This window comes from Haliaeetus albicilla, chromosome 22, assembly GCF_947461875.1.
Source record: "Haliaeetus albicilla chromosome 22, bHalAlb1.1, whole genome shotgun sequence".
NCBI lineage: Eukaryota > Metazoa > Chordata > Aves > Accipitriformes > Accipitridae > Haliaeetus > Haliaeetus albicilla.
Window position 1 is genome coordinate 6,536,378 of NC_091504.1, and position 22,384 is coordinate 6,558,761.

A 22,384-nucleotide genomic window follows, 5' to 3' on the forward strand; every position below is an offset into this window, starting at 1 on the left:
CCCCCCACCCCCCCCCAGAAAAACCAACACAACCCTTGGGCTGGGATGGGGATCCAGGCATCCGGGCACGGCCAACCCCACGGGCCAGCATAGGGATGCTGGTGTCCGGCTCTACGGACCCCACTGAGGGGACCCAGCTACCCCCCCCAAAACCAGGGCACAGACCCAGGCGTCTGGGTGCTGCACCCCCCCACCCAGGCCAGCTCAGGGACTCGCATCCAGGCTCGTTGCGCACGCCCCCCAGGACTGGGATCGGGATGCCTGGGTGCTGTGCACCCCCCATGCTGGGATACTGGGGTGACCTTTCCATCCCCCCCCCTCCTTACTCCTGTCCCCCCCAGGGGCAGGTTGGCCCCACTTTGCCCTCCCACAGGGGTGGGTGGGTGTTGGGGGGGGGGGGGGCAGGTGTGAGCCGGGGCCGCATCCTGCACAGTCATAGCGCAAGCGGGTTCGGGGCTGCGCCTCCGGGAACAGCCTCCGCTCCGTGCGCGCCGGCTCTCGCCTCGGCGAGGGGACGGGGACAGGGCGAGACCCCCCCCGCTGCAGGTACAGTGGGGGCCCGGGCGCCTGGGTCCCCTCTGGGAGATGACAGGGGTCATGGGGTGGTCCAGGGACCCCTGGGTCCCTTTGGGAGATGATGGGGTCCATGGGGCGGTCCCGGCCCGGGATGGCTGGGTCCCTTGGGGGGACAATGAGGTGGTCCTGGGACCCCTGGGTTGCTTTGGGAGATGATGGGAGTCATGGGGTGGCCCAGGGATGGTTGGGAGACAACATGGGCCATGGGGTGGTCCCGGGACCACTGGGTCCCTTGCGGGGACAATGGGGTGGTCCTGGGATGGCTGGGTCCCTTGAGGGGGGACAATGGGGTGGTCCTGGGATGGCTGGGTCCCTTGGGGGGACAGCGGGGTGGTCCTGGGACCCCTGGGTCCCTTTGGGAGACGATGGGAGTCATGGGGTGGCCCAGGGTCATGGGGTGGTCCTGGGACCGCTGAGTCCCTTCGGGAGATGATGGGGTCCATGGGGCGGTCCCAGGACCACTGGGTCCCTTGAGGAGGGACAGCGGGGTGGTCCCGGGACCCCTGGGTCCCTTTGGGAGACGATGGGGGTCATGGGGTGGCCCAGGGATGGTTGGGAGACAACAGGGTCCATGGGGTGGTCCTGGGACTGTTGGGTCCCTTGGGGGGACAACGGGGGTCATGGGATGGCCCAGGGATGGCTGGGTCCCTCGGGGGGGACAAGGGGGGTCATGGGGTGACAGAGGGACCCCTGGGTCCCTGGGGGGAACAACGGGGTGGCCCAGGGACCCCTGGGTCCCTTTGGGAGATGATGGGGGTCATGGAGTGGTCCAGGGACCGCTGGGTCCGTTGCAGGAACAACAGGGGTCATGGGGTGGCAGAGGGACCCCTGGGGGGGTCCTGGGGCCGGGAAAATGGGGGGGAGTGGGGTGGGGAAGGGGGCTCCCCCAGCCACCCCTCTCACCCATCTCCCCCCCCCCCCCAGCACCATGGAGCCACAGCTGGGCCCGTACACCCCCCTGTACGCCCCCACCGGCCCCTTCCCCACGGTGGGGCCGCCCCACTGGGAGCCCCGGCCCCCCGAGGCCCCCTCCGGGCCCTGGGCCCCCCCCCGGAGTGAGGGACCCCCCGGCCGCCTGGACCCTTTCTCCCAGGCCTTCGCCGGCCGTCTGCCGGGCAAGGCCTGGGGGGCCGGGACCCCGACGGCCGGGGAGGTCACCCCCCCCTCGGGCTACCTGCCCCTGCCCTATGGTGGTCCCCCCCACGAGGAGCCGCCCCCCACTTGCCTCTATCAGGACCTGCAGCCTCCCCCCTGCACCCCCCCTGCACCCTTCCAGGGCCCAGGTGAGCACGGGGCGAGGGGGGGGGCAGATGCCTGGGCCCCATGAGCCTTTTTGGGGGGTGACGGGGTGGGGGAAACAGCCCTGATCCCCCCCCCGGCTCTGTTGCCTCGTCCCATCACAGCCCCACAGGGACTGGGGGGGGCCGAGGGCTTCGCTGGACTCCTGGGTCCCCCGGACTGGGCGTCTGATGGGGCGCGATGCTACCAGGTGAGTCTGGATACCCCCGGGGGGGGTCGTGGGGGGGGGACACACACTGGGTCCCCCAGTGCCTGACCCCCCCCCATCCCCTCCCCGCAGGACCCCAACCGCTATTTCAGGGGTGCCGAGTTGCCTTTCCCCGGGGTTCCCCCATGGCCGGGGGGGGCCCTGGGGGAGGCAGGGGGGGGCTGCGAGCTGAGCCCCCCTTGGGCAGAGAGCATGGCCCCCCCCAAGGTGAGAAAAGCCGGACGCCTGGGTCCCCGCTGTAGTGGGGTGGGGGGGAGGCACAGGGCCCCCCCTGACCCCTCTCCCCTCTCTCCCGCAGGCCCCACTGCCCCCCCCCAGCAGGGGCTGGGCCCCCCCATACCGAAGCCGCTTGGGGCTGGGGGGGGGTCCCCCACGGTACCGGCCGCCCCCCATGTTGGACCCGGGGCGCGGGGGGCCGGGGCTGTTTGGGGGGCTGCTGGCGGGGGGCAGCCCCCCCAGGGCCGCCGACCCCCAGCACCTCTTGCCTCCGTGAGTTGGGGGGGGGGGGGGCCGGAAAGAAGGGGGGGGGAGCAGCTGGGCGGGGGGGGGCTGCCCCACCACCCCCCCTCTTTGTCGTCCCCCCCCTCCCCAGGCAGATCAACGTGGGCCCCGGCTTCCAGGCAGCTGTGCCGGCGGCAGCAGGGGGGGGCTGCAGGCAGGACCCCCCCGGGGGGGCCACGCTGGCCTGGAGCCCCTGGCCCGGGCTGGAGGGGGACCCTGAGACTCAGCAGCAAGGTGAGTGTGTCCCCCAACACCTTCCCAGTCGGGGGGGGGTTGGGGGGTAGGGGGGGCCTGCCTGTGCCCCCCCCCCCCTCACCCAGCCTCCCCCCTCCCAGTGGAAACCTTGCTGGACCTGGCCTGCTCCAGCGCCCTTCCCGGGGGGGGCACCAACCGGGAGCTGGCCCTGCACTGCCTCGCCCGCGCCGGCGGCAGCCTGACGGTGAGGGGGGGGACGACACTGGATGGTTTGGGGGTGCCCCCCCCCACCCTGCGACCCACCATGTCCCGTCTGTCCCCCCCCCCAGGGTGCCTTGGAGCTGCTGCTGCTGGGGACGCCAGCCTGGCCGCGGGCAGACCCCTTAGCCGGGTACCACTACACCGGTGAGGGGGGGGCCAGGTGGGGGGGGGTAAAGAAGGATTTTGGGGGACCCCCACGGCCCCCCCCAACCTAGATCCTGACACCCCCCCACAGGCAGTGACACCTGGACCCCCCGGGAGCGTCGGCTCTTCGCCAAGGCCCTGGCGCGGCACGGGAAGGACTTTACACGCATCCAGCAGGCGGTGAGGGCCCCCCCTGCCCCCCCCAGCTCCTGGGTCCCCCCCCCCACCCCGTTCCCACAGGGTCACCCCAAAACCTGCCCCCCCCGCCCCAAACCCAGGTGCCCTCCAAACGGACGACGCAGTGCGTCGAGTTTTACTACCTGCACAAGTCGCGGCTGGGACGGGCGCGGAGGCAGGTACAGGGTAGGGGGGGGTCGGGGACCCCCCCCATAGTGCTGGGGGGGCACCGGTGACACCCCCCACCCAGGTTTTGGGGGGCACTGGGGACCCTTCTCCTCCCACCTCTCTCTGTCCCAGATGCCACCCGAAGCCCTCGGCTCCCGCTTCCCCTGCAAGCTCTGCGGCAAGTATGCGGGGAGGGAGGGGGGGCAGAAGGGGATTGGGGGGCCCTGGGGGGGGGCACAGAGGGTGCTGGGGGGGGGCACAGAGAGTGCTGCCCCCTCCCAGCCCCCCACCGCACCCCCATTTTCCTCCAGAATCTTCCCCAAGATCAAGAGCCGCAACGCTCACATGAAGATACACCGGCAGCAGGAGGGCTGGGGGGGGTCCCAGTTCCTGCCCCCCCCGTGGCCCCCTGTCCCCCCTACCGTGCGGGGGGGCACGCAGCAGCCCCTGGTGTGAGGCGCCCACCGCCCCCCCGGAGCGGGGTGTCCCCCCCCCCAGACACAGACGAGGATGGAGTGGGACAGTTTATTGCGGAGATGACACTTGGCCGGGGAGCCCCGTGGGGAAATGGGGGGACCCCCACGGAAAGTGGGGGACCCTGTCGATAAATAAAGTCTGAGCGTCCCCAGGGGACGTCCCCATATCCGATTCTTCCCCGGGGGGGGATCCCTGAGGTGCAAGGGGGGCGCGGGGGGGTCCCTCACACCTCGATGTGGGGGTCGGAACCCCGTCCCTCGCGCTGCAGCTGCTCCTCCTGCCGCAGCTTCGGCTTCTCTGTCCGCGTGTGCCACACCAGCACCTGGAGGTGGGGGGGCGTCAGCAGGAACCCCCAGTGTGGCACGGACGCCCCCCCCGAGCACCCTGCACCCCCCCAGCCTGGTCTGTGCACCCCAACCACCCCCTTGTGAGGACTGTGCCCCCAGCAACCCCCCCAGTCTGGCCTCCCTCCCCTGGGGACCCTGTCCTGTCACCCACGCTCCCAAGGGACCCCAGGACACCCCAAGGGACCCCCCCCCGGTCCCTGAGGGACCCCGGGCTCCCCCCATCCCCCACCTGGGTGCAGTTTTCTGCCTTGGGCTCCAGCTCAGTGGGGGAGGTAATCCCCCCCAGCATTTTGCTGTACCCACATGGGACCCCAGGACCCCCCCAAGGGACATCCTAAACCCCTGAAGGACCCCCCCCAAACCCCTGAGGGACCTCAAAACCCCCCCAAGAGACCCCCCAAACCCCTGAGGGACCCTGAGACCCCCCGAGAGACCCCCCCAAACCCCTGAGGGACCCCAGCACGCCCCGAGGGACCCCCCACTCCTGACCTGGGTGCAGTTGTCAGCCTTGGGCTCCAGCTCTTTAGGGGAGATGAGCCCCCCCCAGCACTTTGCTGTGCCCCCATGGGTCCCCAGAACCCCCCAAGGAACCCCTCCCAAACCCCTGAGGGACCCCAGAACCCCCCCAAGGGACCCCCCAAACCCCTGAGGGACCCCGGGACCCCCCATTCCTGACCTGGGTGCAGTTGTTGGCCTCAGGCTCCAGCTCTTTAGGGGAGATGAGCCCCCCCCAGCACTTTGCTATGCCCCCATGGGTCCCCAGAACCCCCCAAGGAATGCCCCCAAATCCCTGAGGGACCCCAGAACCCCCCCAAGGGACCCCCCAAGCCCCTGAGAGACCCCAGAACCCCCTATTCCTGACCTGGGTGCAGTTGTTGGTGTTGGGCTCCAGCTCGGCAGGGGAGATGAGCCCCCCCCAGGACTCCACTGTGCCCCTATGGGACCCCAGAACCCCCAAGGACCCCCCCCATCCCTCACCTAAGCGCAGTTTTTGGTCTTAGACTCCAGCTCGGCAGGGGAGACGAGCCCCCCGCAGGATCCCCGAAGGACCTCAACCCCCCCCCCCGAGGGTCCCGTCCCTTACCTGGGTGCAGTTGTCGGCCTTGGGCTCCAGCTCGGCGGGGGAGACGAGCCCCCCCAGCAGACTGCTCTCCAGGTAGCCCCTCTCGGCCTGGGGGTCGAAGCGGGCGGCGGGCCGTGCCAGCAACAGGGGCAGCCCCACGGCGAAGCCAGCCATATCCAACGGGAAGGGGCGTTCCGGTTTCCAGGCGGTATGGAAGCCCACCACCCGGCCCCCTGCTACCAGCGGTCGTTCGAAACGTAGGCCCCCCACCAGTCCCACCGGCCAGACCGCCACGCCGCGGGTGCTGCGCATCTGGGGGAGAGTGGCCGTCAGGGCTGGGGGGGCTCAAGGAGGAGGGGGTGACCCCGCGGAGCAGCACAGCCCCTCAAAGAGGAGCAAGGCTTGGGATGTTGAGGGGCAGAGGGGCCTAGGGGAGGTTGTGGGGGGGTTAGGAGAGTGGGGGGGGGAATGGGGGGGCTCTAGAGGGGGGGTAGGGGAGTTTGGGGGTGTTAAGGGAGCTGGGGAGGGTGGGGGGGACTGGAAGAATTTGGGGGGAGTTTAGGGAGGGGCTGGGAGGTAACAGCGTGCTCCATCATCACCAAGAGGCACAAGCTGGAGGTGTTAAGAGGCGGAAAGGAGTTGGGGGGTTGGGAGGGGGGCAGGGTGTTCTGGGGGGGGTCAGAGAGTTTGGGGGGGGGTCCCCACCTCCTCGAAGAGGCGCAGGCTGTAGGTGTTGTCGTCGTCGGCAAAGTAGACCACGCCGCTCTCGCCGGGCACCCGCGTCTCCCGCAGCCACTGCAGCGCCCGGTTGCGTTGTTCGACGCCACGGGGGCGCAGCCAGGGGGGGTCCCCGGGACGGCGACGACGTTCGGGGGGGGTCTCGACATTCAGGTGGGTGAAGGGCACCCCGCTGGCGGCCAACAATCCCCCCACCAGAGCCGTGGGGGCCGCCGCGTCCTCCACCACCACCCAGTGCAGCGCCCGCACGTGTAGCAACGTCTGCGACAGCCGCACCAGCTCCGCCTTCTGCACCGGCCTGGGGAGGGAAAAATGGGGCTGGGGGGGCTGCAGGGGGTCCTGGGGGGCTGAGGAGGGCACGTGAACCCAAGGGGGTTGGGGGGTGTGTGGATAGATCGAGCTGGGAGTAGCCCAGGCCAGGCTGTGTTGGGGGAAATGGGTCTGGGGGGGGTCAGATCAGGTTATATGGGGGGGGACGGGTCTGGGGGGGGCCAGGCTGAGCTGTACAGGGTGGGGTGGGGGAAAAAGGGGTTGGGGGGGGCATATCAGGTTATATGGGGCCATGGGGGGGGAAAACGGGTCTGGGGGTGGCAGATCAGGTTATATAGGGCCAGGGGAAGGGGGAATGGGTCTGGGGGGGCCAGGCTAAGCTGAGGGACAAGCAGGTCTGGGGGGGACAGATCAGGTTATATGAGGCCATGGGGGGGATGGACACATGGGTCTGGGGGGGGGGTTTAGGCAGGTTGTACAGGGTGGGGGAAAAATGGGACTGGGTGGGGGCAGATCAGGTTCTGTGGGGCTGGAGGGGAGAGGGAATGGGTCTGGGGGGGCCAGGCCGGGCTGTACAGGGTGGGGTGGGGGTGCAAATAGGTTTGGGGGGGCAGATCGGGTTATATGGGGCCATGGGGGGGGGAAATGGGCCTTGGGGGGGGGACAGGCCGGGCTGGAGGACAAATGGGTCTTGGGGGGGCGACCAGCCAGGCTGCATGGGGCTGGGGGGGAGGGGGTGGGCCTGGCCAAACCGTAGAGGAGCATGGGGGGGGGTCTCACCTGGCGTAGGTGGGGGTCACCACGTAGATGGTGGGCAGGGCCCGGCCTCCCCCCTGCGCTCGGGGCTCCCCCCGGGCCCCCCCACCCCGCAGCTCTGCCAGCAGCCGGTCCCGGTCCCGGCTCCGCCGCCGCTCGGCCTGCAGCTGCTGCGAGCAGTCGCAGGGCTGCCCTGGTTGGGGGGGGGGGGGCGGTCAGGGAACCCAGGGTAAACCCTGGGGGGGGGTCAGGGACCCCTCAGCCGCCCCCCCCCGCCCCCACTCACCGAGCTGCAGCAGGGCGCAGAGCAGCCCTACCAGAGACACCACGAAATAGACGATGAAAACGTTCTTCAGCTTCACCCTCATGGCAGCGCTGGGGGGGTCCGGGGGGAGGTCCGGGGGGGCTTTTTTTTTGGAGGGGGGGGCGGGGGGCTCAGACGTTCTGCCCCGGAGTCCCCTCAGCAGACTCAGCCCAGAGCCTTTCCCGCACCACTGCCCCCCCGGTCCCGGATCTCGCTCCCAGTCACCCCAGCACAGTCCCTGCAGCCTCCCAGTACATGCCCGTGCCCCCCCCACCGCCTCCAAGCCCCCCCCCGGTGCTCCCGGTGCCTCCAAACCCCCTCTCCCCCCCCCCCCAGTCGCCTCGGCAAAGGAGCGCAGACGTGGCGCCGTTACCAGGGCAACGGAGCCGGGACTTACCGCGACGGAACCGGAGCCGGACGGGAACCGGGCCGGGCCCAACCGGGACCGAATTTGGTACCGGGAAGGGAACCGGGACCGGTTCGGGGTCGCGAAGGCTCCGCCGGGCCGGGCCGGGCCGGGCCGGGCCGGCACTTCCGGTCCGTCCCCCCTCGCGCTCCGGCCAGCACTTCCGGTCTCGGGTCCTTCCCGAAGGTTCCGGCCGCTGCCCGTGCCCCGGCCCGGGGGTTCCGGGGGCTGCTCCCCCCCCCCGCCCCTCAAAACACCGTTGTTTTTGGTTTTTTCTCCTGGTTTTATTTATCTTTTATCAAAACCCGGCACGGGGCCGCCCCCTCCCCACCCCACCCCCCCCGGACCCCACTCAGCTGCGGGAGGGGGGGGCCCAGTTCTTGTCCTGCCCCCCCCCACCCCCATGTGCCCCACAGCTGGGGGGGGGGGAGGGAGGGGAAGGAGAATTGGGGGGGGCTCCCCCAAACCCCAGCTGACCCCCGCTGGCTGGGGGGGGGGGGGAGGAGGAGGGAAGGGGAGTGGGGGGGGCACAAGGGGGGCAGGCAAAGCTTTGGTCCCCATCCCCCCACCAGCCCCACCCCTGCCCCCCATCCCCATACTTTGGGGGGGGGAGGGGGCAAAGGCAGTGCCCCCCTCCCCCCGAGACCAACAGGCCCCCCCTTACAGCAGCCAAGGGGACAGGGGGAGCTCCCTGACCCCGGGTAGGGGGGTCCCGGAGGGCTGTGGGGGGGTCCCTGGGGGGTAGGGGGACAGGAAGGGCAGGGGGAGCTGCCCCCCCCCGCCCCCCTCCCCCCCCAGCAGCAGCCCCCCCCTCTGCATTATCGGAGGACGATGGCCCAGTCGTCGCTGATGCGGACCCCCGGTTTGCGCAGGGTGAGGACGGAAGTCTCGGCCTCGTGCTGGAAGTCGAGGTGCGTTTCGGAGCCGTCTAGGGTGGGGGGGACAACAACAATGACACACAGGGTTAGGGGGGGGCCCCAGGACACCCCCCACACCCCCCCAAAAGCCCCCAACTCACCCGCAGGACGGAGAACGACAGTGGCCGGTTTTCCCGTGCCCAGGATCACCACACGCTCCAGCCAAGCCGGGGTGTCGAAGGAACCCCGGGGGTCCGCGGAGCTGCGGGAAAAGAGAAAAGGGGGATCCAGGGGGGGCCTGAGGAGGGGGGCAGAGGGGTCCCGGGGGTGTCTGGGGGGGTACCTGGCTGTCAGCGTGTTGCCAGTGAAGGTGAATTGCCGGTGCAGGTAGCGCGCCTTCGTCTCGTAGTCAAAACTCTGCCCGTCATCCAGGAAAAGATCGCCTTCGGCTGTGCCCTGGAGGAAGGGGGGGGCAACGGGGGGAATCAGGGGGGGCTGGGGGGGTTGAGGGGGGTCTGTGGGGAGGTTCTGCACTTACCTGGGGGCTGAGGGCCACGTAGAGGGTGAAGGGGTCCCCCCGCATGCACTCGGTGGAACGTCGCACCCTCTCCTGCCGCGGCACCACCGTCCCCCCGCGCTGGAACACCGGCACCTGTGGCGGGGGGTGTGTGTGTGTGGAAAGTGGGCCCGGATCCCCCCCCCCCACCCGCCGTAGCCCCCCCAAACCCGCCCCCCCAGCCCCATCACCCACGCTGCTCATGGTCACCGGCACGTAGAGCGTCTGGGGTGCGTGGTGCTTCTGGTGGGAGGTGACGTCGTACCAGACCTGGGGGTACCAGAGAGAGGTTGGGGGGGGGGAGGCTGGACCCCTAACACCCCCCCAAAGCCTGCAGCCCCCCCCAAAGCTCACCTCTCCCTTGCCGGGTAAGTAAACCTGCACCCCACGGGCACCCTGCTCCGTCACGGGGTGCACCAGCAGCGCCCTGTCTGGGGATGAGGTGGGGGGTCCTGGGTCAGCACTGGGGTGGGGGGGACGACCCCCAAATGGGAGTGGGGACACCCCCATGGCCCGCAAACCCCCCCTGCCCCTCACCGATCATGTACTGGTCATCGATGGCGAAGGTGGTGGCATCCTCAGGGTACTCCATCCAAAGCGGCCTGGGGGAAGGGGGGAGGGGGAACGGACACACGTCACAAACCTAGGGAGGGGAGGGGGGAGTTTTTTTGGAAAGGACACCCCCCCCCCACCCACTCACCTCATGACGGGCAGCCCGTGGCGGTGGCTGCGGTAGAAAGCGGTATACCAAAATGGGAGGAGAGCGTAACGCTGGCGGATGGCGGCGCGGATCAGCGCCACGTTTTCCTCCCCGAAAAGCCAGGGTTCGCGGCGCGCCGTATCCAGGTGAGCGTGGGCGCGGAAAAAGGGTTGGAAAGCGCCCGCTTGGTACCACCGCACCAGCAGCTCCGCTTCGGGGTTCTTGAAAAAGCCCCCCACATCCGCTACGGGGGCAGGAGGGGCTCAGGGTGGGGGTCCGAGCGCACCAAGCCCCCCCTCCTTGATCCCGCTCTCGCCCCACTCACAGCCGCAGAAGGAGAGACCGGCGAGCCCGAAGCTCAGGCACATGGGGATGGAAATCTTCAGGTGCTCCCACTCGGCCGCATTGTCACCCGTCCACACCGCGCCTGCGGGACGGAAAGGGGGTGAGGAGGAGTGGGGGGCGCACACACACAGAGGGGGGGCCCCAGGGTGGACCCCCACCCTCACCGTAACGCTGGGAGCCGGCGAAGAAAGCCCGGCTCAGGACGAAGGGTCGGTGCTGCCCACCCGAGCGCTGGATCTGCCCCTCGGCCGTCGCCATTTGCTGCGGGGATGGGGTTGGGGTGGGGGGGGAGAAAGAGAAGCCGTGAGGGACTCCCCCGGCATGGGTGGGGGGGGCATAGGGTGAGGGGGGGGCCCCACGCTCACCACGTAGAGGCCATAGAGGTTGTGGAGGTCTCGGTGCTCCCAGCCGCCGTGGTGCACGGCGTCCTTGTGCATCGTCACCTCGGGGCCGCTGAAGACCGAGGGCTCGTTCATGTCGTTCCAAGTGAAAAGGTTCTCGGTCGAGCCCTGGGGGGGGACCCATGGTGAGGGGGGAGCACAGGAACGATGGGGGGGGGGCAGAGGGGTGAGGAGGGGAGAGCAGCTTGGCGGGGGGGCACATGAGCAACAGGGGAAGACGGTGATTTGAGAGCAGAAGAGAGATGGGGGGGTGCGTAGCAACTTGGGGGGTGTAGGTAGTGACTTGGGGGGGACACAGCAGCGACCCGGGGGGCCAGACACCTGCCGGGGGGGGGCTGACAGCAATGGGGAGGGGGCCACGCACCCACCGGGGTAGTTGCTCCTCACCTCGTACTGGTCGTAGGCAAACATGGAGGCCCACCACGCGCGCATCTCGGGGTTGGTGAAGTCGGGGTACGCAGCAGAGCCTGGGAGCAGCGCAGGGGTCAGCGTGGACTCCCCCCGCGGCTCCTTCTAGGACCCCCCCCCCCCCCACTGCACAGCCCCACTCACCTGGCCAGCACCAGCCCTCGTAGTCGCTGCCGTCTTTCGTCTTGACGTAGAAGCCGCGGGAGCGCAGCTCGTTGTGAACGCGGTACCCACTGTCCACTTTGATGTGGGGGTCCACGATGCTGACCATCTCGGGGGCGGGGGGACACACAAAAATACGTGTCAGCACCCAGAGGGGGTCCCGCAGCACCCCTCCCAGCCCCTCAGCGGAGGTCCCCTACCTTGCGTTTCTTGGCGGCCAGGCGTTCCAGCATATCACGGGGTCGGGGGAACTTGCTGGGGTCCCAAGTGAAATAACGTTTGCCGTCAGCGTGTTCGATATCCAGCCAGAGGACGTCGCAGGGGACGGCATGTTCCTCGAAACCCCGCTCCACCGCCGCCACGTCCTCCTCGTCGTTGTAATTCCAGCGGCTCTGGTGGTAACCCAAAGCAAAGAGGGGGGGCAGCGCCTGGGTGCCTGCGGGGGAAACGGATGGATGGACAGACAGCGGGGCTCGCAGCAGGGTCCCTGGTGCTGGCCCTGTTTTGGCGCACCCTCCTTCTTCCCTCCCCGTGGCACCATACCGGTGAGGGCGGCGTACTGCCCCGCCACGGCGGCGGGCGTGGGGCCCAGCAGCAGAAAAACGTCGATGATGCCGCTTTCCGACATCCAGCGCACGTCCGTCTGTGGCGTCTCGCCCCCGCCCTGCATGTAATCCAGCAGCTTCCCGAAAAGCGTCTGTGGGCGGGGAGAGGTGTCAAAGAGTCCCGCTGGACCCCCCCAACTCCTCCCCAGGACCCCCCTGTCGCCCGTTCCCGCACCTTGCCGGCGGTGTTGGAGCTGATATCCACCCAGGTCTCGGCAGCGTTGAGCCAGAAGATGCCAAGTGTGCGACGGGCGCTGTGTGCCAGCAGGAGTGGGACGGAGCCGTAGAGTGCCATGGGGTTGTAGAGCTCGTACTGGAAGACGTCCAGGTTGTAGAGGCGGTACGGGTCTCCCCCCCTGCAGGACACCAGGCGGGTCAGCGTCCCCCACTGCGGTACCACCATCATCACCCTCCTCCCCGACTCGCCCTCCCTGCCACTCACTCGGTGGTGCGGAGCCGCAGGCTGTCGGCGTGCTCGGGGATGCCATAAACGTGCTCGAAGCCGGGCAGGGAGAAGTCCAACCCCACCGAGGTGGGCCCTGCAGTGGGACGGGGAGGGGAGTGGTGAAACTGGGAGCCCCCCCCCACCGGTCTCCCCCCTCCCCTCCCTGGCCACAGGACGGGCCTCACCATTAGGTTTGGTGTCCGTGTGTGTCTTGAATGTCTCCTCCCAGGAGCCCGGCTCCTCCACAGCCTCAGCTGTGGCCTCCGTGGGCTACGGGACCAGACGCCGTTAGGGATGGGTGGAGAGAGGGGTTCTCCCCCCCCCCCCCCAAAATACGGGGGGAGCCCAACTCCCTGCTGGACCCCAGCACCTCGTCCGCAGCCCCTCTCCCTGTAATACCTTCTCGCTCTGGTTACTGGCGTCCTCCGTCCCACCAGTGGTTTCCTCCTGCCCCTCGGCAGCCCCCCCTTCTTCCGCAGTGGGCTCCCTGGGGGTGTCCCTGTGGGGGTGGGGGGGCGGTTATAAGGTCCCAGGGCATCCCGGTCGCCGCAGGCAAGAGTCACGCACGCAGCAGGTTCGCGGTGGGGGGGGACACGGACAGACACAGGACACCCCAGCAGGCACTCATTCGGGGCCCTGAAGGTGGGGACAACACCCCAACCACCCCCCCCAGCTCACTCGGGGTGGGGGGGGCAGTTCCTCACTTTTGGGGGGACGGGGACGGCCCCGGCCGCTCCTGCCCCTTCCTCCTCCCTCCCACTGGGGCCTGCCCGGCCCAGGGGGGCTATGGGGGGACACTGCCCTGGGGGTCCCCTGGCCAGGGCTCCCGCTGGGGGCCCGGGGGGGGCGGGGGGGGCAGAGACAGCAGCAGAAGCCACAAATTTACCTATGGAAAAGGGTCTTGATCTTATCCCACAAGCTACCGACCGAGCTACTAACTTTATCCGAGAAACTGGGGCGCGGGCGGGGGGGAAGCGCAGCCAGAAACAGAAACACAGCGAGAGTCAGTGCGAGGAGCCGCCGGACGGACAGACAGACGCGGCCCGGCCCGGCTCCCCCCCACCCCCCACCCCTTCCCCTTGGGCTGCCCACCCTCTCGGGGTGGGTGGTGGGGGGCCCTTTGGAACGCTGCTGTTCCCCGCCTCCCTCTTCCCTAGGGTTTACCTTCACTGGTGGGGACAGCCAAGCACCCCGAGCTCCCCAGGGGGGGTTTGCTGGGTGCCCTGGGTTGGAGTGGGGGGGGGAAACCTGGGGAGCAGGGGGAGACCCGGTCCCACCCACCCGGCCGCAGAGCTGCCCACCCCTGGCCGCACTCACGAGTCCCGGCGTTGTCGGAGGTGCTCGAAGAAGAGGAGCCCGCGGGCATTGACGCTGCAGAGCAGCTCCCGTCCCTGCAGCAGGTCCATGCGGAATGGCTTCTCTGTCACCAGCAACCGGTGTCCGGCGGGGCCCAGCGACAGCTCCAGGCTCCCCTCGTCTCGCCCCGTCACTGCCAACCTGCCGGAAAGGGGAAGGGAGGTGCCGATAGAGGCTGCGTCCCCCCACTCCCCGCCCCGGCTAACGTGTGTGTCCCCATCTCCGCATCCCCTCCCCTCCACCCGGCACTCACCGCTCCACCGGTGGCTCGGCCACCAGCACATCCGGCACCTCGAACCGCGGCCGCAGCGGGTTCAGCTCCTTGATGCGGATACGGGTGACGTTCCCTTGCAGCCCCCACAGCTCCAGCAGCAGCGGGACCTGGAAAAAAAGGGTGTGTGTGGGAGGGAAAGGATGGATATACAGACATGGTCTCGGCAGGACGGTGCTGGTCACTGCCTCCGCGTTTTCCCTGGTCCCGGTACGGACCTTGGTGACTTCGTTAACGAGCTGTAACCTGGCAGCGTCCGGTCCGAGCTGCAACGATTCCAGGAGGGCCCGGTATGGCGAGTGGCCGGGCTGCAGGCCGCGCTGGCGCCTGTGGGGAAGCAAGAAAGGGGGGGGTGTGTGTGTGGGGGGGGTGACAACAAACCCTGAGCCCTTCCCCCCCCAAAACCATGGCTAACGCCCCCCACCTGCAGAAACCGCTTTGTTCACACGTCTTGAAGTTGCTCCGGTCCACGGCCAGGGCGGTCGCCAGGCAAAGGGCCGCCCACAGCAGCACCACCGGCCTCCGCCTGCGGGGGGGACACACACGAACACACATATACCGGGTCCGACCGGGGACGGGGCGGGGGGGTGGCGGGGCTGGGCCGCAGCTCAGGCCCAAGGGGGTGGGGGTGGGGACCCGGGGAGAGGGGAGGGTCCCGGAGAAGGGGGGGGTCTCGGAACGTGGGGTGCCCCCCCAGGGAAGGGGGAGGGGTACGGTCCCGGCCGCGGGATTCCACACCCCCCCCCCCCCCCCCCGGCGCACGCTCACCTCCCCGGCGCCGCCGCCATCTTGGATCGGGCCTGACCCTTCACCCCGCCCCTGGCGCGCCCCCCACCCCCCACCCCCCGCCGCCGCGTCCCATTGGCTGAGGGGAGCCCCGCCCGCGAACCCTCCTTCGGCCACGCCCACTTCCCCCCACCCGCTGCGGGGCGGAGCTTAGGGGCCCGCCGGCGCGCCCTGGCTCCAGCCCCGCCCCGTATCACCTGGTTGCCGGGGAGACCGCAGCCCCGCCCCTCTCCCTCTCGCGATTGGCGCGCGCGAGGGGTGAGGGATGGGAGCTGGCTCCAATCAGAGCGCGAGATAGGGAAGAGGCGGGGACACGCCGCGCGGGGGGGATCGGCAAACCAATGAAAGCGCGGAAAAGCTGAGCGACACATCCGAGAGTCCAATCAGAACACTCTCCCGGCCCCGGGGACCGCCCGCCCGCTGAGGGCTTCCCCGGCAACGCCCCGCCCCCGCGGTCATGGCAACCACGGCCACGGCAACCGCGGCCCGCCTCTTCCCGGGAGCGCGTCAACAGTCGCCAGTCAGCGGCCCGCCGCCATGAGTGGCGGTAGGCCGCGACCAATCAACAGCCGCCGCTGATCCCCCGTCGGCCCTGCCTCGTTGAGCGGCAGGCTACCGGACCAATGGGAGCGCGGGCGGCCAGCCGGTCGGATTGCCAATCAGCGCGGAGGGGCGGGGCTTCGCCGGGCCGCTGCTTTGTGGTGAGTGGGGACGAGGAGCGCGGAACCGGGACGGGCCTGACTGGGCCCCGCCGGGGATGACCGGGCCTGAACGGGCCCTGCCGGGGCTCAAGGGGCCCCACCGGGGATGAACGGGCCTGAACGGGCCCGAACGGGCCCTGCCGGGGCTCAAGGGGCCCCACCGGGGTTGAACGGGCCTGAACGGGCCCTGCCGGGGATGAAAGAGCCCCACCGGGGCTGAACGGGCCCCGCCGGGCCAGCCCTGCCGCCTCCCGGCCGGGCCAGACCCTCTCGGCAGGCCAGCCCCAGCTGAGCCCCCCCCCCCGCCACTGCCACCAGCCCCTCCTTGTCCCCCCGCAGGCCGGCACACCCCCGCGGGACGCCATGGAGTTCCCCGAGCACAGCCGGCAGCTGCTGCGGGGACTGCGAGAGCAACGGGCCCAGGGTTTCCTCTGCGACTGCACCGTGCTGGTGGGCAGCGCCCCGTTCCCGGCTCACCGCGCCGTCCTGGCCGCCTGCAGCGCCTTCTTCCACATGTGCTACGCCGAGCGGTTGGACAAAGGCGACTTGGTTTGCCTGAACAGCGAGATCGTCACGCCACCCGCCTTCGGGCTGCTCCTGGAGTTCATGTACGAGGGGCGGCTGGCGCTGGCCGCCACGCCGCTGGAGGACGTGCTGGCGGCCGCCAGCTACCTGCACATGAACGACGTCGTCAAGCTCTGCAAGAAGAAGCTGCAGGCGCGGGTGCCAGCTGAGGCCGACAGCACCAAAAGGGAGGAGGACGCCCCTGGCAGCCCCCCGCTGCCGCCCGCCGCCCCCCAGCAGCGCCCACCCAGCCCCGGGGTGCCCCTCCTGGCCCTCCCCGGCCCGGCCCCGCAGGCTGGCAGCAGCGAGGAGCAGGGCGCTCCCCCCCCTGAGCCGCCGGCGTCCCGCGTGGACGTGGCTGACACCACGCAGCCCGGCATGGAGGGCGACTGGCCCCGCGCAGCCCCCCCGGAGGTCCCCCTCCCCAGCCCCAGCAGCTCGACGGAGGCCGCCCCCCGCGCCACCTTCCCCGGGGGCGAGCTGCCTGCTCCAGGGGGGCTCTGCGCTGGGCCCTGGGCACCTGCCGCTCCCGGGGGGCTGCTGCCCGCTGCCGTCAAGGTCGAGGCCATCGTCATCTCCGATGAGGAGCCCGAGGCGGGCACCCGCCGCCCCGCCGGCCTCTTCCCTGGGCCGTCCCGTGCCCCACGGCCCGCAGCCTTTGGGGAGACGTCGGGAGAACCGCTGCCCTTTGGGCTGCCGGCTCTGCGGGAGCCGCTGTTCCTGCCGCCGCTGGAGGGGCGCGGGGGCTTCGGGCTTTTCGCCGAAGAGGCGCCGACCTGCCCCACCTGCGGGAAAACCTTCTCCTGCTCTTACACCCTGCGCCGCCATGCCACCGTGCACACGCGGGAGCGTCCCTACGAGTGCCGTCACTGCCTGCGCAGCTACACCCAGTCCGGGGACCTCTACCGCCACATCCGCAAGGCCCACAGCCACGGGCCGACCACCCGCGGCGGCGGCGGCGGAGCCCACGCCGATCACGATCGCGATTGCGACAACCCGCCCTAAACGGGGACGGGGCGGCGGAGCCGGCGGGCGGCGGGACCCGGGGGAGCGCCGGGGGGCGGGGTCTGGGCCCTGGGGGCGGAGCCCTGCGGCGGTGGGGCGGGGCGGAGCGGGTGTACGGCGGTCACGTGGGGGAATAAAGCGCCGTTGGAAAGGGGCAGAGGGTGATCCCTGAAGGGGGCGGGGCCTGGGGTCACGCCCACGCGGCGGCCCCATTGGCTTTCGCGCGGTCCAATGGTCGAACGCCGCGGCCGGTTTACCTGTCTGGGCAGGGCGCGTGTTCGCTGGTTGCGGTAGCGCCCCCTGGCGGACGGGAGGAGCTCGGGCAGCGCCCCTCCTCCCCCCAGCCCCGTCGCAGTCCGAACTGGGCCGAATCCCAGTTCAGCCCAGTCTGGGCCCCAGCCCAACCCAGTCCCAGTGAGGCCCAGGCCCCCACTTGGTCCCGTCCCAGTCCTATCCCAATCCCTCCCTGCCTTGCCCCAGTCTCTCTCAGGTCTATCCCAGTCTGTCCCAGTCCCTCCCCATCTCATCCCAGTCTCTCCCGGTTCCTCACACTCGCTCCCAATACTTCCCCATCTCGTCCCAGTCTCTTCCACTCCCTCCTAGTCCCATCCCAGTCCCTCACATTCCCTCTGTTTTGTCCCAGTCCCTCACACTCTCTCCCACTCCCTCCCCATCTATCTCCTCCCAGTCCCGTCCCAGTCTATTCCACTCCCTCCCAGTCCCTCCCCATCTCATCCCAGTCTCTCACACTTTCTCCCAGTTTTGTCCCAGTCCCATCCCAGTCTCTCACACTCCCTCCCACTCTGTCCCAGGCCCTCACGCTCCCTCCCAGTCCCTCCCCATCTCGTCCCAGTCCCATCCCAGTCTCTCCCAGTCCTGCGCACCAAGGTTTAAAGCACTTTAATCACAAAAATAGAGCTCTGTGCGGTGGCACCTATAAAAATGGGGTCGGGGGGGGTCGGGGGTCCGGGGCGGGCGCCCCGCGCCCGGGTCAGGAGCAGGTGGGGGGGGCCCCCGGACGGGGGGTGCAGACGGGAGCCCCCCCAAAGAAGGCGGGTTCGGTGAGGGGGTGCAGGAGGAGGAGGAAGAGCAGGACCCCCAGCAGGTAACAGGGGAGCAAGGCCCGACGTCGGGGGTGTTCCAGCGCCGCCCCCACCGCCGGGAACCCCATCGAGTTGCAGAAGGAGTGACACAGCACCGGGCCCGCCAGGTGGCCTGTGGGACGGATGGACAGACAGACAGAGGGTGGGCGGATGGAGGGGCTGAGCCACCCCCTGCCCCCCACCCCCCCACCCAGCCCTGCCCACGCCCCACCTGTCCTGAGGAAGATGAAGGCCGTGTAGGCGCCGAAGACGGCTGTGTAGGAGAACTGGAAAGCTGCGGGGAGGGGTTGGGGTGGTCGGGGGGGGCGGCCAGGCACCCCCATACTCCCCCCCCCAGGAACCCTGTATCCCCCCAGGGCACCCCACACTGCCCCGGGCATCCCACATCCCCCCCCCCAGACACCCCATATGTCCCTTAAGCAGCCTGTGCCCCCCCCCGGCACCCTACACACCCCCTCCCCACCCCACATCCCCCTTCGGGCACCCCACCCTGTGCCAGGCACTCCATATCCCACCCCCCAGCACCCTAAGGACCCGCCTGGGAACCCCATAGGCCCCCCCCAGGAATCCTGTATCCCCTCAGGGCACCCCACACTGCCCCAGACACCCCAAATCCCCCCCCAGACACCCCAAATGCCCCTTAAACACCCTACACTGCACCACCACCCACCTTGGGTACCCCACGCTCCTTTGGGCCCCCACTCAGGCACCCCAACCTGCCCCAAGCACTCCATATCTGCCCCCCCCAGCACCCCAAGGTCCCCCCCGGGCACCCCATAGCCCACCGCCCCCACTGCAGCAGTACCTGCCGACATGAAGATGCTACCGACGGAACCCTGCCGGAACCGGAGCTGCTCGATGACGTGGTGGAAATGGGCTGGCAGGGGGGGAAAGAAAGGGGCCGTGAAGGTTGGTTTGGGGGTTCTGGGGTGGGAGGGTGTCCCCGGGGGGGGGCTGCACTCACCCACGCCGAAGAAGAGGGGGCAGGCGAGGACGGCGGGGCCGGGGCCGGTGCAGGGCACCAGCATGGGCAGCATGCAGGCGCGGAAAACCAGCTCCTCCGTCAGCGGAGCCACCACCTGGTTCCGCAGCCAGCGCACGTCGCCCAGGCACAGCGCCCAGAAACGGGGGTCTGTGGGAGAAGGACGTACCCCAAAACCCACCGCTGCTGACCCCAAAACCCGCTGCCCACTTTGGGGTCCCCTGACCCAACAGGTGCCCCCCCCGCAAAACCCAACTCGGCCACCCCCAAGGTCACCACACCTCACGAATCCCCTCAGGTCCCCAACCACCCCCATGTCCCCTTTCCCAACCCCCCGCTGCCCCCCCAAAGCCCCCACCCCGTTATCCACCACCCTGCTTGGGACCCCCTACCCACCGCCCCTCAGCCCCTGACCCCTCCCTCCCTGAGTCATGTCCCCCCCTTACCGAAAGCCACCCTGACACCGTCGAGCCAGCGCCAGGGACAGTCCATGGAGAGCTGGATGAGGGGCCCCAGGAAGAGGATCTGGGAGAGAGGGGGTGTCAGGGGGGGCCAGGGGACTGTGCCCCCCCCCCCCCAACCCCACACCTACCATGGTGAGCAGCAGCGGCAGGAGCGTGGCCGGCACCAGCCCCTCCAGGCGCAGCCCCAGGAGCGCCGGCAGCGGGGTGTCCGGCTGCGGAGAGGAAAGGGGGGTCAGCACCGTTTGGGACAGGGGTGTGTTGTCCCTGTGTGTCCCCCCCCAAAATCACACCCCCCCCCCAACCTCACCTTGACACCCGTCAGCTCCTTCCAGAGCCAGACAAAGGCTGGGGAGAGCCCTGAGACCACCAGGACGCTGGTGAAACGCCGCTTGATGACGGACGGGTGGTCCCTGTGGCAGAGGGGGTCAGCACGGGGTGGGGGGGCTGCCCCAACAGCACCCCCCACCCCACAGACACTAAGGAGCTCCCCTGGGACCCCACAACCGCCCCTTACATACTCTATAAACCCCCCAACACCCTGAAGACACTCTCCCAGATACCCTCAATGCACCCCAGACCCCTCCCAGGTATCCTATAAACCCCCCAGACCCCCCCCTGGACCCCCAGACATCCCCCAGGTACATTATAGCCCCCCCAGACTCCCTCACATATCCCATAGACCTTGCCAGGATGCCCATACTTCACCCAGGTACCCTATAGCCTCCCAGACCCCCCCAGGTACCCTACAGACCCCCCAGACACCCGCAACCCCCCCCCTAGCGCCCCCAGACCTCCTCCAGGTACCTTATAGACCCCCAGACCTCCCCCAGGTAGCTTATAGACCCCCCCAGACACCCCTAGGAGCCCCAGACCTCCCCCAGGTACCTTACAGACCTCCCCAGACAACCCACAGACCCCCCGAGCATGCCCAGACCTCCCCCAGCTACCTTATAGACCCCCCCAGAGACCCCACAGACCCCCCGGGCACCCCCAGACCTCCTCCAGGTACCTTATAGACCCCCCCCCCGACCCCCCTAGGACCCCTAGACCTCCTCCAGGTACCTTATAGACCCCCCCAGACACCCTACAGACCCCCCGGGCACCCCCAGACCTCCTCCAGCTACCTTACAGACCTCCCCAGACAACCCACAGACCCCCCGAGCATGCCCAGACCTCCCCCAGGTACCTTATAGACCCCCCCCCGCCCCAGACCCCCGGCCCGGCTCGGCCCGTACCGCGGCAGGGGGCTGCCCCAGACGTAGAGGCTGCCCACGTAGGAGCAGGCCAGGCTGAGGCAGGCCAGCACGGCGGCCCAGCACGGCCCGGGCCCGGCGGCAGCGGCGGGGGCCGGGCCCGATCCCGGGGCCGCTCCCGAGGCCGCTCCCGGGGCCGGCCCGGCGCGACCCGCGGCCCAGGACGAGCCGCCCGCGGCCTCCGACACCGCCATGGCGCCGCGGGGCGGGGCCAGGGGCGGGGCCGGGCGCCGCGGGGCGGAGATAAGGGCGGGGCCGGGCGCCGCGGGGCGGGGCTAGGGGGCCGGCGGGGCGGAGCGAGGCGCTGCGGGGAGCTAAGGTTGGGGGGGAGGGAGCGGGGCGTGTCAAGGGGCGGGGAGAGGCGTTGCGGGGCGGGGCCGGGAGCGGGGAGGGGCGGGGAGATGGAAATTGGGTGGGAAACCGGGATGGGGGAACTGGGGTTGGCTGGGGGAACTGGGACCGGTGGGAGAACTAGGAATGATTGGGGGAACTGGGACTGACTGGGAGAACTGGGAATGATTGGGGGAACTGGGAACGACTGAGGGAACTGGGACCGGTGGGAGAACTAGGAATAATTGCGGGAACTGGGACTGACTGGGAGAACTGGGACTGACTGGGGGAACTGGGAACGACTGGGGGAACTAGGAACGACTGGGGGAACTGGGACCGGTGGGAGAAGTGGGAACAATTGGGGGAACTGGGAACAGTGGGAGAACTAGGAACAACTGGGGGAACTGGGACTGACTGGGAGAACTGGGAATGATTGGGGGAACTGGGACTGACTGGGAGAACTGGGAACGACTGAGGGAACTAGGAATGATTGGGGGAACTGGGACTGACTGGGAGAACTGGGAACAACTGGAAGAACTAGGAATGATTGGGGGAACTGGGAACAACTGGGAGAACTAGGAATGATTGGGGCAACTGGGACTGACTGGGAGAACTGGGAACAACTAGGAGAACTAGGAATGATTGGGGCAACTGGGACTGACTGGGGCAACTGGGACTGACTGGGAGAACTGGGAACAACTGGGAGAACTAGGAATGATTGGGGCAACTGGGACTGACTGGGGGAACTGGGACTGACTGGGAGAACTGGGAACAACTGGGAGAACTAGGAATGATTGGGGCAACTGGGACTGACTGGGAGAACTGGGAACAACTGGGAGAACTAGGAATGATTGGGGCAACTGGGACTGACTGGGGGAACTGGGACTGACTGGGAGAACTGGGCTGGGGGTACCAATCCTGGGGGGCTGCCAGGACCAGCTGGGACCAAGTGAACTGGGTCAGCACAGGGATATGGGGGGGGGGGCTCCATCCCCGTCCCTCAGCCCGTCCACTCAGCCAGGCTGGCCACCTCCCGCTGCCACGCCTGCAGGACGGGGGGGGTGTCAATGGGGGGGTTAAGGGGGTGGGGGCCACCCCTGGGGACCCCCCCCCCAGTGACAGCCCACCTGTCCCTCCCTGCTCTGGGGACACACCTCCTCCTCCTCCTCTTCCTCCGCCCGCCGTCCCCTCCGCACATGG

The 22,384-nt window shown here is 69.4% G+C and overlaps 4 protein-coding genes across 6 annotated transcripts; 1 reads left to right on the forward strand and 3 right to left on the reverse strand.

Annotated features, from left to right (window-relative positions):
* Positions 1 to 4,038: 4,038 nt before the first annotated feature.
* Positions 4,039 to 7,996, reverse strand: B3GAT3 (beta-1,3-glucuronyltransferase 3). 2 transcript variants are annotated; one of them, XM_069809446.1, is made up of 6 exons: positions 7,878 to 7,996; positions 7,467 to 7,586; positions 7,205 to 7,373; positions 6,122 to 6,452; positions 5,438 to 5,728; positions 4,039 to 4,328 (listed from the first exon to the last, which is right to left on the reverse strand). In XM_069809446.1, exons 2-6 carry the CDS (start codon positions 7,546 to 7,548, stop codon positions 4,230 to 4,232), a joined length of 972 nt encoding a protein of 323 aa, XP_069665547.1. In that variant the 5' UTR covers positions 7,549 to 7,586; positions 7,878 to 7,996; the 3' UTR covers positions 4,039 to 4,229. The 2 variants fall into 2 exon arrangements, with proteins under 2 accessions (XP_069665547.1, XP_069665548.1); XM_069809447.1 differs by having other exon boundaries at positions 7,882 to 7,995.
* Positions 7,997 to 8,258: 262 nt separating this feature from the next.
* Positions 8,259 to 14,823, reverse strand: GANAB (glucosidase II alpha subunit). Of its 2 annotated transcripts, XM_069809448.1 has the most exons (25): positions 14,765 to 14,823; positions 14,421 to 14,522; positions 14,215 to 14,323; positions 13,979 to 14,106; positions 13,687 to 13,866; positions 13,256 to 13,321; positions 12,769 to 12,868; positions 12,555 to 12,639; positions 12,367 to 12,463; positions 12,100 to 12,280; positions 11,863 to 12,016; positions 11,520 to 11,755; positions 11,302 to 11,428; positions 11,137 to 11,216; positions 10,714 to 10,857; positions 10,513 to 10,609; positions 10,329 to 10,430; positions 10,004 to 10,247; positions 9,841 to 9,905; positions 9,658 to 9,734; positions 9,499 to 9,573; positions 9,286 to 9,399; positions 9,091 to 9,203; positions 8,909 to 9,009; positions 8,259 to 8,818 (listed from the first exon to the last, which is right to left on the reverse strand). In XM_069809448.1, exons 1-25 carry the CDS (start codon positions 14,782 to 14,784, stop codon positions 8,709 to 8,711), a joined length of 2,907 nt encoding a protein of 968 aa, XP_069665549.1. In that variant the 5' UTR covers positions 14,785 to 14,823; the 3' UTR covers positions 8,259 to 8,708. The 2 variants fall into 2 exon arrangements, with proteins under 2 accessions (XP_069665549.1, XP_069665550.1); XM_069809449.1 differs by lacking the exon at positions 13,256 to 13,321 and having other exon boundaries at positions 8,261 to 8,818.
* A 588-nt stretch (positions 14,824 to 15,411) lies between these two features.
* Positions 15,412 to 17,136, forward strand: ZBTB3 (zinc finger and BTB domain containing 3). The gene is made up of 2 exons (XM_069809450.1): positions 15,412 to 15,483; positions 15,823 to 17,136. The coding sequence occupies exon 2, from the start codon at positions 15,847 to 15,849 to the stop codon at positions 17,050 to 17,052; it is 1,206 nt and encodes a 401-aa protein (XP_069665551.1). The 5' UTR covers positions 15,412 to 15,483; positions 15,823 to 15,846; the 3' UTR covers positions 17,053 to 17,136.
* An 800-nt stretch (positions 17,137 to 17,936) lies between these two features.
* RCE1 (Ras converting CAAX endopeptidase 1) lies at positions 17,937 to 21,082 on the reverse strand. Its single transcript, XM_069809452.1, has 8 exons — positions 20,837 to 21,082; positions 19,909 to 20,011; positions 19,730 to 19,813; positions 19,584 to 19,662; positions 19,120 to 19,287; positions 18,961 to 19,032; positions 18,367 to 18,429; positions 17,937 to 18,267 (listed from the first exon to the last, which is right to left on the reverse strand). The coding sequence occupies exons 1-8, from the start codon at positions 21,046 to 21,048 to the stop codon at positions 18,044 to 18,046; spliced, it is 1,005 nt and encodes a 334-aa protein (XP_069665553.1). The 5' UTR covers positions 21,049 to 21,082; the 3' UTR covers positions 17,937 to 18,043.
* Positions 21,083 to 22,384: the final 1,302 nt, after the last annotated feature.

What these genes read in the sequence shown, in the direction of transcription:
- B3GAT3 (XM_069809446.1), bottom strand. Translation starts at nt 7,548, where the DNA reads ATGAGGGTGAAGCTGAAGAACGTTTTCATCGTCTATTTCGTGGTGTCT. An exon ending in CTGCGCCCTGCTGCAGCTCG is followed by an intron (nt 7,374 to 7,466) that starts GTGAGTGGGGGC and finishes CCCCCCAACCAG; the next exon opens with GGCAGCCCTGCGACTGCTCG. An exon ending in GTGACCCCCACCTACGCCAG is followed by an intron (nt 6,453 to 7,204) that starts GTGAGACCCCCC and finishes TTCCCTCCCCAG; the next exon opens with GCCGGTGCAGAAGGCGGAGC.
- GANAB (XM_069809448.1), bottom strand. Translation starts at nt 14,784, where the DNA reads ATGGCGGCGGCGCCGGGGAG. An exon ending in TCGTTAACGAAGTCACCAAG is followed by an intron (nt 14,107 to 14,214) that starts GTCCGTACCGGG and finishes CTTTTTTTCCAG; the next exon opens with GTCCCGCTGCTGCTGGAGCT. An exon ending in GGCAACACGCTGACAGCCAG is followed by an intron (nt 9,010 to 9,090) that starts GTACCCCCCCAG and finishes CTTTTCCCGCAG; the next exon opens with CTCCGCGGACCCCCGGGGTT.
- ZBTB3 (XM_069809450.1), top strand. Translation starts at nt 15,847, where the DNA reads ATGGAGTTCCCCGAGCACAGCCGGCAGCTGCTGCGGGGACTGCGAGAG.
- RCE1 (XM_069809452.1), bottom strand. Translation starts at nt 21,048, where the DNA reads ATGGCGGTGTCGGAGGCCGCGGGCGGCTCGTCCTGGGCCGCGGGTCGC. An exon ending in AGGAGCTGACGGGTGTCAAG is followed by an intron (nt 19,814 to 19,908) that starts GTGAGGTTGGGG and finishes TCCTCTCCGCAG; the next exon opens with CCGGACACCCCGCTGCCGGC. An exon ending in CCCCCTCTTCTTCGGCGTGG is followed by an intron (nt 19,033 to 19,119) that starts GTGAGTGCAGCC and finishes CCCCCCTGCCAG; the next exon opens with CCCATTTCCACCACGTCATC.